General features: G+C 43.3%; 1 protein-coding gene across 1 annotated transcript; it reads left to right on the plus strand.

The window, feature by feature from the left end:
• The first annotated feature begins 316 nt into the window (after positions 1 to 316).
• On the plus strand, positions 317 to 10,365 carry CLN5 (CLN5 intracellular trafficking protein). The gene is made up of 5 exons (XM_058547730.1): positions 317 to 503; positions 1,596 to 2,118; positions 4,916 to 5,081; positions 5,772 to 5,997; positions 8,226 to 10,365. Exons 1-5 carry the CDS (start codon positions 317 to 319, stop codon positions 8,735 to 8,737), a joined length of 1,614 nt encoding a protein of 537 aa, XP_058403713.1. The 3' UTR covers positions 8,738 to 10,365.
• Positions 10,366 to 10,905: the final 540 nt, after the last annotated feature.

The following is a 10,905-nucleotide window of genomic DNA, read 5'->3' on the forward strand; positions in this document are numbered from 1 at the left end:
CTCTGGTGTGCAATCTCCCACTCTGCAATGGTTGATAAATCTGATTTTATCGGACTACAGTAATGTTTTTTGTGGTCTTAGGCTAATTGGGCAAGGATCCAAGGGAAACCAATTGGATTAAAATTCAGTCTATTGATGGGCCCTCAAGGTTTAAAAACCATGGACCGGAGAGAAGTAACCAGTACGATGAGGAATCAGGCTACAACAGTCTACAAGCATCTCTAGCCTGGGTGGCTGGGGTCATAGCCAAGAGAAACAGAAGGCAGAACCAGAGCAAAGCAGATGGGAGCTACCGAGAGGCTGAGTTAGGGCTAATATGAGGACACACTCTCTCACCATTAGAGCTCCCTGCACCCAGAGTGAAGAGACTGCAGACCCAAGAGTGGAGATCCCCACCACTGACCAAGGGCAACCTGAAGCTTGTTTTGGCAGCTCTGGGAGTCCGGAGCTGGATGGGAAGCTCCACTGTGGCCCTCTAGTATTTGGTCCCATTATTTGTAAAGGTATAATATTGCTTAGGGGAACTGTTTCTTTTAGTTAGTTTTAAACCATGCTCAAGTGTGGGCCCACTCAGTATCCACAGGTGCCCTTCAAATCAGACATTACATACATTTCAGCTTTCATGGCTAGGCTGTGTTCCCGTCTCATCCTGGAGAGGCCAGTTAAGCCTTGGTGATTTTAATTGGTGGGTGATATATGGAGGAGAGCTAGAACTGGAGCCACCTAAACGCTTAGATAAGTGGGTGTTAACAGCGGGCCTGCCTGAACCTCCACAGAGCTCTCCAACCTGGTGCAGCAAATGGGCAAAGGTGTGGAGGGGTGGGAGGAGGACTAATTCCCATCAGCCCTCAGGAGGCCTGGCAGGCCTGAGGAAGCCAGCGACGCTCCGCCCCTCCACCATGGGTCATGGTGGTCACCTCTGGCCATTGCAGCCACCTCTCTAATTCCAATATGATTACAAATATTAGGATGGTTCACTTGTGGGCGAAGTGAAGGTGTTGGAAAGCCCTAAGGGCTCTGCAAGCTGCTCTCTTGTAAAACAAGTGATTATAAGTGACAATGCCTTTACTGTACTATTCATAGATATAAGTCAACATCTGTGTATAACAGCACTGCAGGCCCTGTGTCTCATCAGAAGTGGGGCGGTTGATCCCATTGTTTTCTTGAGGTTGTTGAAGGGTCAAACAAGAGAGGGTAATGTAGAATCTTCTTGCCCACTGAAGCGGTAGATCCAAACAAGGAAGAACATCTAGGGGGGAGGTGGGAGGGTGGATTAAAAAGGCCTTAGAGTAGTAGCATGAGCTATATATTGTTAGTGTTGACCACTGTTGACACTGGCTTAGGTCAGATGAGGACAAGTCATTCCCCCATTATTGTCTTCCCCACTGCACCCACCACCCCCAAATATTCTCCTTCACTTAAATGTTTGTTGGCCCCTAGTCTCGTCCTGTGGGACGAGATGAGAGTCCAGTGCTAGAGAACCCAAAGGAGGAGCCCAGAAGCTGGATGGTTTGGTTTGGTTTTGGTGCTTGATGGGGGAAAGTCAGAGGAAGCGCCAAAGAAGCGGCGAGCCTTTAACTGAGACGTGAGGCCAGAAGAACTGGGCATCACGACCACTCAGAGAAGGAAGAGGCCCCAAGGCCGGAGGGAGGGCTCTGGGGAGCCGGGCCGCAGCGCCTTCCGAGCCGGCGAAGTTTGGAATCCGCCGCCGAGCGCGGCGCTGGGGAGGAGAGGCCACAGGGCCGCGCGGAGACGGGTGCCTCGCGCGCTCGAGCTCACAGAGGCGCCCTGCATCGCGGGAACCGAGTCTCGGGCCGGGGCGCGCCGGGCAGAGGGCTGGACCCACGGCGGCGGGAAACCCGGCGCGCGCGGGGCGCAGGGGAGTGGCTCCGCGCATGCTCGGTTGGCGGGCCCTCCGCCTTGGCCGGGCTCGGGAGGCGCCGAAGCACCCGGGAGCCGCCACACGGCGCAGGCCAGGATCGCCGGCATGGGGACCTGGGGGCCGCGGGGTGCGGGCGCGGCCCCGGGGCGCGCGCCCTGGAGCTGGGCCCTGGCGCTGGTCTGGGTGGCGGCGGCCGCGGGCGGCACCTCCCGGCGCCAGTGGCCCGTGCCCTACAAGTGAGTGCGCGCGGCGCGGGGGCGCGGCGGGGCGGGCGCGCGCACGGCCTTGGTCGGCGGGGCCTGAGGGCCGAGGCTGTGAAGCCGCGCCGGCGCGCGTGCCTGTGTGTCCCGGTCACGCGCCCCGGAGGCGGCGCCCGGTGACACTCGGGGCGCGGTGTAAACGAATTGAGAGCTCGGTTGCGCACCGCCTCGGGGCCTTTATTCCTCTCTGGACCCTCGAGCCAGTTGCGAGGTGACCTAGGCTCAGGGCTGTCCCGAATCTTGGAAGAAAAGGGGCGTAATGTATTTTATCGCGTGATTTTTAGATGCAAGTAACTGACTCTCTGAATATTTGGGGGAGACTTTCAATTTCGCATTTATTACTTATGGCATGCACTGTCATTATTATCATGAGTGGGTAACCTTTGGCACAACTTACATCATGATCAACTCGCCTGGGTTCGCTGAAACTTCCCGTTTTTAGCACTAAAAGTCCCGCCTCCGGGGAATCCCCCGCTCCCTCCGTCCCGGGCAAACCGGGAGGGTTGGTGACCCTGTTTGTCCACTGTCTTCAGCCTGGAAGTAGGACGCTGGTCATAAGTCGAGGACGGAGACTGCAAGCCTGTGAAGCTGATTCCAGCCTTTGAACTAGGAGAGTATTGACAGGGCCTGACTGTCAGAGATGGCTAAACAGAAAGAAAGAAAAGACGATGTCAGCATCAGGCGTGGGAAAGCCAGCAGCTTTTGAAAGCGCACAACTATTTTGGATGACAAAATAGTGGGTTGGGAGGCCGGATAACCCAGGGGTAGGCAGCAAGTTCTAGGTTCCGGCTGCTGCGAATCAAGTCATGCTCCACCATCAGTATCTGTGTGATTTGGGAAAGTTACTCAGTATCTCTGTGCCCACGTGTCCTGAGTCGGAAAGTAGGGATAGTGGTAGCACTCACCCAGGTTTGTTGGGAGGATTAACTCTAGTAAATGGTAGGTATCGTCAAACATGGATATTAGTGTATTTTGCACACTGAATGGTTTGCACTACTTCCTTGTTTTGCTTGATACAGTTGCAAAGAGAAGTTTAGGGCTGAAGCTGGTTGTCTGGAAAATGGTAATAAAGTGTTTATAAGAAGTAAAAATTAAAAATCCAATAAAACAAGGAAGAGATTGTAAATCCAAAACTACTAGATTTAAGGGCAAAGTATTGACTCTGACGTCTTATGTTTCTTGAAAACTTTCAGGTATTAAGTACATGCTGCCATCTAATCCCTTCACCTGAATATAATAAAATTTAACTTTAGTAAGTTCACACAAATTATGCTTTTGAAATTATATTTGACCTAAAATGGATTTTGCTGTGGGCAAGTAAAACCTATGTGTAGTTAAGTATTTGTTTTGTATGTATTTGTTTAAAACAGGTAAACATCTATAAAACGGGTAAGTAGTCCTAAGTCTCATAAATTTTGGGAGGGTTGTTAATATTTTTAGCTAACATCAAGATTTTGTTAACTTCTTAAAATAGAAATTTTTGTCGATGTGTTAGGGTGGTAAAACAATAGATCTGGCTAGAACCTTAGGGGATCTAAGGTTCTTAGAGGATAGACAGAGGCAGCTTCTTTCTCTTTGGTCTTTCTCTCCCAGCGCCAAACGTGGAAGGGGACCAGCATGTGTCTGTTGAGCTGAATTCAGCCCTGGTCCCCCCTCTGGTCCTGTTGCTGTGGCCTCTCAGGCCACCGCCTTTTCTTGTGGCGTTATTGCAGTAACCTCCTAACTGACCTCTCTGCCTGAATTTGGCCTCTCTCTCCACCTTCTAGTTCGTAAAGCAAGGTTTATTTTATAGCAAATTCAGTCATATCAGATCTGCTACTTAAAATCCTGTAGGCTCTCCCCTGGGCTCAGCCCTCCCCAGTTGTAGGACCACAGCAGGTGCGGTTCACTCTATATTAGTGCCAACTGACTGCTCTGCCCACCTCTCCTCTCACCACTCCTGCCTTGAAGCTTGAATTCCAGCCCTGTTTACCTGCTTGAGACTCTTCCAGCGCATCATGCTTGTCTTGTCATACTTCATGTTTTCCCTCCCTTTCTGTATTAACCCTCGAAAGTATTTTAAAAACCTAGGCCAGGTCTTCATCTCTTTCTTTGCCCTCCTCACCCCCACCCATCCCACACCAGGTAAAAATGATTTCTTCCTTCATGCCCAGGGGACTGTCTATATTTCTTTAGTTGAGCACCTACCACACTGCACTTCACTGCTTGTTTTATGTCCTCCCAGCCCCCACCCAGAGCTCCTTGAGGAAGGCAACAGCATTTGAGTTTTTGTTTCCCTCCTTCCTACTGTAGTGTCCTACACATAGTAGATCCTCAATGAATATTGGTTGAAGGAATGTTGGTTAATTCTTAAGAAAATATAAAATATGTTCTATTTAATCCTAATTATCTTTGGATAATCTTAACATGGATTGTTTGGGAAATGAAATATCATTTGAAAAATATTCATTTATTCAGTAAATATTTGTCTACTGTAATAAAATCTGGAGCTCTAAACATTTTAAGATGTGATCCCTGTCTTCAGAATTCTCACAATTGGAGCAGGGAACAAGGAAGCATGCATTTATCAAAGTGCTTTTAGTGTATCACTTGCTTTTAAAGACAGTGGAGTTTGTTCATAGGATAACAAGACGTGTGTTTATATGCTATGGGGTGAGCTTTGATTGTTTTCTCTAAAAATGTTATTGACAATGAAATTAATGGATTCTAAAATGTTCAAGAAGAGCCAAATTCCTGTCAGAATCTAAGTTGATGGTTTCTTTTTCTTTCTTAGACGCTTTTCCTTCCGTCCGGAACCGGATCCGTATTGTCAAGCTAAATACACTTTCTGTCCGACTGGCTCACGTATCCCAGTTATGAAGGGCGATGATGTCATTGAAGTCTTTCGGTTACAAGCCCCAGTATGGGAATTTAAATACGGAGACCTCCTGGGACACTTGGTAAGGATGCATCTTGATCTTACAACTTTGGTCAATTAAATGATGCCATTATTAAGTGAATTTGAGGGAATTATCACTATTCAAAAGGCTGATTTTAGATCAGGTTTATTGGTGTTCCTCTTGGCATATTTAAAATGAGTTGTCAAAAAAATATTACCAGGTTTTGTGATCCTGACAATAGCAAATGCAATCACTTTAATCCCTTTTAATATTCTGACTCCAAACCCAACTCCTGTACTCAGCTCCTAGAAAGTGAGAAAGGAGAAGGCCCAGAGGAAAGGGCAAGGCAAGCAGGAAACACTTCATTTCCAGGCTCTGTTTACACACTTTTCCTGGGTTAGCTCACCATTTGAGCCTCTCATCACCCTGTGAGGTACATAAAGTTCCTCCCTGAGACTGTGGCATGGCGGTTTCTTGTACTCATTCTAAGCTGTAAGAAAATGATGAGTGTGTCCACATAGCATATGTCTGCCTGTCTGAGATGACCTGCGCTGGCTGAAACCAGAGTGGATGAGGGCCTGGAGTTTGAGGAGCTACGGAGTGGACATGAGTTTAGCACCATGGAAGAGGAACGGCTGAGCAGTTGTTCTACTTGATATGCAGTTGTAGTCTGTCACATTTTTTCCCATCTGGTTCCTGAACCAAGGATTACTCACAAATGCTTTTTATACATGTATGATCTTTACACAGAAAATTATGCACGATGCCATTGGATTCAGGAGTACCTTAACGGGCAAGAATTACACAATGGAATGGTATGAACTTTTCCAACTTGGAAACTGCACGTTTCCTCATCTCCGACCTGAAATGAATGCTCCTTTCTGGTGTAATCAAGGCGCTGCCTGCTTTTTTGAAGGAATTGATGATAGTCACTGGAAGGAAAATGGGACATTAGTTCTAGTAGCGACCATATCAGGTAAGTTTCAAAAATATGGCAGTATGTGATGATTGCATCAATATCCGAATGAAAGAAATTACTGTCATTTAGGCATTTCAGTAATGTTCTACTTTTTAGAAGTCAGTTTATAAAATGTACTTCTGGAACCACTAACCTTTGACCCAAACTATTACTCATGCAAAACTTCCCCTACAGTTGATGAGTAGCATACCTCCTGCTCTGTTCCCATGGTAAAAATGAACAACATGATAAAATACTTTGTACAAGTAAATTGGACTTTCTAAATAAAATAGTGGAAGAAAATTCATAAAATACCTGAAAAAAATAATTGGTTAAAGGACCTATTAACTGTATCTGAAAAAAGACTTTTAGTGACGATAAAGTAAAATGTTTTTATGTCAAGAAATAATAATAGCTCCCACTCATGTGGGAGCTTCTCTGGTTCTCAGGGACTTGCTCTGGTCCTGGCAGTGTTCTGAGTGCTTTACATATATCACATCATTTTTTATCACAACAACCCCTGAGAGAGTTATTATTATTTTCCCCATTTTATAGATGGGGAAACTGAGGCACAAAGAGGTTAAAGTCACACAAGTAAATAAGTAGTACTCCAGTCCTCGTAGTGAAGTCCCACTGACCACTTTCTTAACCACTTTGCTACATTGCCTCTCAAAACATATATGATCTTATGCATTTGAGGCTCTTTGAGCAATTTAAATATTTTATCCCTGAGATTTTCTATTCTTTTGGATGTATGGGAAAGTTGCTGAAAGAGTTGAAATTTTGCTGCATGTGTTGCATTGTTGGTTAGTGATGAAGGAAGTTCAGGAGAACTTCTGTCAGAAACTGGTTATGTGAGCTTGAGTCACATTTTCCTGTATCGACTCATTGCCTCGAATGTGGAATGTGGATGTGCCCCAAACCATCCCAACAATATAGAAGTCCGTTTCTCTTTTAACAGTGCTCAGTGTAATAAATAGCTGCTCTTTCTTTCATTCCAGGCCAGTTTGCATCTCTCCTTTCTTTGTTTCCATTATCTGAAAATTCTTCCTTCTGACATCAGTATATGATCTATGAACAAGTGATCATTATTTTCTGTAAATTGTACTTAAATCTTTTAAGTTATCCGTCTACCTTGTGATTAATCCTATTCATTGACCTTTTTTTTTATGTTAGAAAATAGTGTTTTGAAGCATTCTTATCTCTTAATTAGAGCAGTGGCTTTTCAAAGTTGAAGAACACTAAGAACAGTATCCCCAGTTCTAAGAAAACAGGCTTTATACTATTCCACAATTTTAATTCCATAAAATTGATACAGGCAGCCACTCTATTCATTTTGTAGGGCATGAAGTATCAGTTTTATGGACTCCTGGTGGAGTAACCTAAGAAAGGTTCACACACAGTGACAAAGTGACATGTTGGAGCTGAGCTCTATTGGGCATTATAAATGCCCAGGTGAGATTGTAACCATGTGGAATATGGGGTTTTGTTATTGGACCAGATTCCTCTGGTCTGGTATAAGGTGTCAGGAGAGAGTGTTAGCCATCCTGGAGTCTATATAGTTCATGAGCTTGGCCAAAAATATTACCAGTTTATTTGATTCATTGGAAGAATTTGTGTGGTGGTTGGGAAGGTTGTAAGGAGATTCTCAACAGCTGCAAGTACTGGGAGAAAAGGGAAATACCAAATATTCAAAGTGGATGAGATCTGGTGCTTCGTCTTCTAACTAACATTAGTAGGCCTTCTAGCGTAGCTGTTCCTCAGATGGCCATTCCTACTGTAAGCATACTATGCTCTGTGACAGAAAAGCTCCATATTTCACCCCCCTCAATTCTTACACTGTCTTTGCCCCATTCACCTTTCCCTCTTCCACAATTTTTTCCTTGCTTTCTTTCTCTCTTTTGCCTCTAAATCCAAGATTTGTTGAGTAGGGTAGAGAAAGAGGGCTTCTGCATGTGCATAATTTTGCTTTTGACTGTAGCTTAAATGATTATAGAATTAGTGTGTAAGACTTCTCTTTATACAACTGTTATATCCAGTGTTCACAATTCAGAAACACCTTGTGCCTTGAAGAATGGAATAAAAATTGGCTGAGCTTGGATTCCTCTTGTGAGATGCAGGTTTGGAAATTCAAAAACTATTTTTTATTCACATACATTCATGGCCTTAATCAGGTTAGAACATTTTACTTAAAACCAACGTAATTAGCTTTGATGTTTACATAGGTGATTTTTTTTTTTCACTAGGAAACACGTTTAACAAAATGGCAAAGTGGGTAAAACAGGACAATGAAACAGGGATTTATTACGAGACGTGGACTGTCCAAGCCAGCCCAGAAAAAGGGGCAGAGACATGGTTCGAATCCTACGATTGTAGCAAATTTGTGTTAAGGACATATGAGAAATTGGCTGAATTTGGAGCAGAGTTCAAGAAGATAGAAACCAACTATACAAGAATATTTCTTTACAGTGGAGAGCCTACTTATTTGGGAAATGAAACATCTATTTTTGGACCAACAGGAAACAAGACTCTTGCTTTGGCCATAAAAAGATTTTATTACCCCTTCAAACCGCATTTGTCAACTAAAGAATTTCTCATGAGTCTTTTGCAAATTTTTGATGCAGTGATTATACACAGACAGTTCTATTTGTTTTATAATTTTGAATATTGGTTTTTACCTATGAAATTCCCTTTTATTAAAATAACATATGAAGAAATCCCTTTACCTAACAGAAACAAAACACTCTCTGGTTTATAAAACCTTAATTCTGTTGCTCTTTTTTTCGCCTACCACCAGCATATCAGTTTTTCAGGGCCTGCCTGGTTTTACATTTGTGGATTTCTTAGTCCTTTCTTCCTTGGGGCAGAAAGGTAAAATGCACATGGGCAGAATTGCTGCATAATAATATCTCAGGACTTTTTTTGAAAAGAAGCTGAAATTCGTTGGCCAAAGTGAGCACGTTAGATGATCTTGATTTCAATCTCCAAGGCTTTGTTAATATGAGTTACAGTTCATATCAGATATATAGGATCTTTGAACCCAATATTTTAAAATTGTGGATATGGTATGCCAAGATTTTAAAATACCCTCAGTGACATTTTCATGGTGGGTGGTCCTTTTTTTCTGGTATGGTGGTTACGGTTTTTCATTTAAGTACTTTTTAGACTGACTGTACAGCTTGTGTAACTTTTGGAACCAGGTCTAATAGTTGATTTTGTTCTGTTCACTTAACCTTAAAGTCTAATTTGGACACCATAGCTGGGGAGAGGTTGTGCTTCCCCGTGGGGTAAATACAGTGCTAAAGAGCATGGCTAGCATTTTAGAACTGGTCAATAACTGGCATTTTGTGATTTAAGCTGCTTAACATGTCCAAACCTTAGTTTCCTTATCTCTAAAATGATTCATCTGTCAGGATTGTTGTAAAGATTGAAGCCATGTGTGTTTGGCATAGTAAGTTCACACAATAAATGGTATTTAATGGTATTAAACGGTAATAGTTGGTATTTAATCACAATATAACGATTAATCAAGGAACAAACTGCCATCCTTGGTCTCGCCTAATGTAGTTCACATGCCAGCCTTTCCTGGGTTTTGTAATAATCACCTAGACTTGGAGCTGACAGCATAGTGCTTCTGCAGTTCTTCAAACACGTGGGGCATGAAAGTATCTGACTGCAGACACATCTGGGTGGATATGTGCCCTCCGACTCCTTCACTGCTTGCTGTGTCCTCCCTCTGCCCACCAAAGCTGCCAGCTCAGTGGAAGAGGTTTCACTTCCCAGAGAGAGGACAGATATTGTCAATGATCTCCAAGTAGCAGTGCTTCCATCAGGCCATCAAATAAGATTTCAAGGTCCTTTAAGTGTTTGATGATCAACTGAACACATTCTTTCTATTCATGGAAAAAACACCAATCCGTAAGATGACGAAGCAGAGATCAGAGAAAACAATCCGTGTTTACTATGTAAATGTACCAATTATATCATTCAGTTTCTACTAACATTTGAGTGCTTCCTGAGAGGTTTGGGACATTATCATAGAGTTCTCATAAAAAGCCTAAACATAGATATTATTTACCTGATCCAAATGAGTAAACTGGGGCTTAGAAAGGTTAAGTGATCTTTCCACAGCTACCCAGCTAGTGGTAATGGAGCCACAGTTTGGACCAGGCTCTGCTAACTGAACGGGATGCACTATCAAAGCCAGTTTTTCAGCACTACTCGAAGGGTGGTCCTCAGACCAGTGCCTGCACCGTATTTACTAACACCATGTGTTACTGGTCTGTGAGGGGATCAGTACAGATGCTGATAGGAAGCATTTAAACTTTTAAAGCAACTTCTTGAATTTTGTTTCTGTTGAATCTCATTAAAAAATTGGGGCTTGTATTTTTTGTCTGTTTTTACTTCATTTGTCTAGGAATTCACTTTTACTGTCTTTTTCAAAACTATAGGCACTACAACAGTCTGAAAATAAAAACCCAGCCCTTTACCACAGATAGCTTGAGAAGCACTGCATTATTCTGCTTACTGCACAGAGGTAAAGTCTTACTCAAATACATAGGGAGAACTTTCTTTCACTGCCTACCATTTAGCCTATCTACTCATGTTAATAGTGCCTAAACATTCCTAATTAATTTTGCTTCTTTAGCCTACTAGTTGTCTTCAGGATATGTCATAAGAAAGTTTGGATCTTTGCAGTATCACCATCTAGTGGCTAAAATCGGGCAGTGCCAACTTCTACTGGATTCTTAGGAAAATTGCTCTGGGTAACAGGAAAAAACTCTTGTGCCAAGTTTCTGTTAACTGTGAATCACAGAACTTGGCTCCATAGAAAAGACAAATGAGGACACCTGTAAATGAATTTTAAAGCAAGATTCTAATAGTTACGTTTAAAAAGCATTCAAGATTTTTCATTGTTCCTGAGAA

The sequence above is a fragment of the Diceros bicornis genome, chromosome 9 (genome assembly GCF_020826845.1).
Source record: "Diceros bicornis minor isolate mBicDic1 chromosome 9, mDicBic1.mat.cur, whole genome shotgun sequence".
NCBI lineage: Eukaryota > Metazoa > Chordata > Mammalia > Perissodactyla > Rhinocerotidae > Diceros > Diceros bicornis.

Coding starts and splice junctions, on each gene's coding strand:
- CLN5 (XM_058547730.1), top strand. CDS start 317: ATGAGGACACACTCTCTCACCATTAGAGCTCCCTGCACCCAGAGTGAA. Junction 2,119..4,915: donor CAGTGGCCCGTGCCCTACAA/GTGAGTGCGCGC, acceptor TTTCTTTCTTAG/ACGCTTTTCCTTCCGTCCGG. Junction 5,082..5,771: donor GAGACCTCCTGGGACACTTG/GTAAGGATGCAT, acceptor ATCTTTACACAG/AAAATTATGCACGATGCCAT.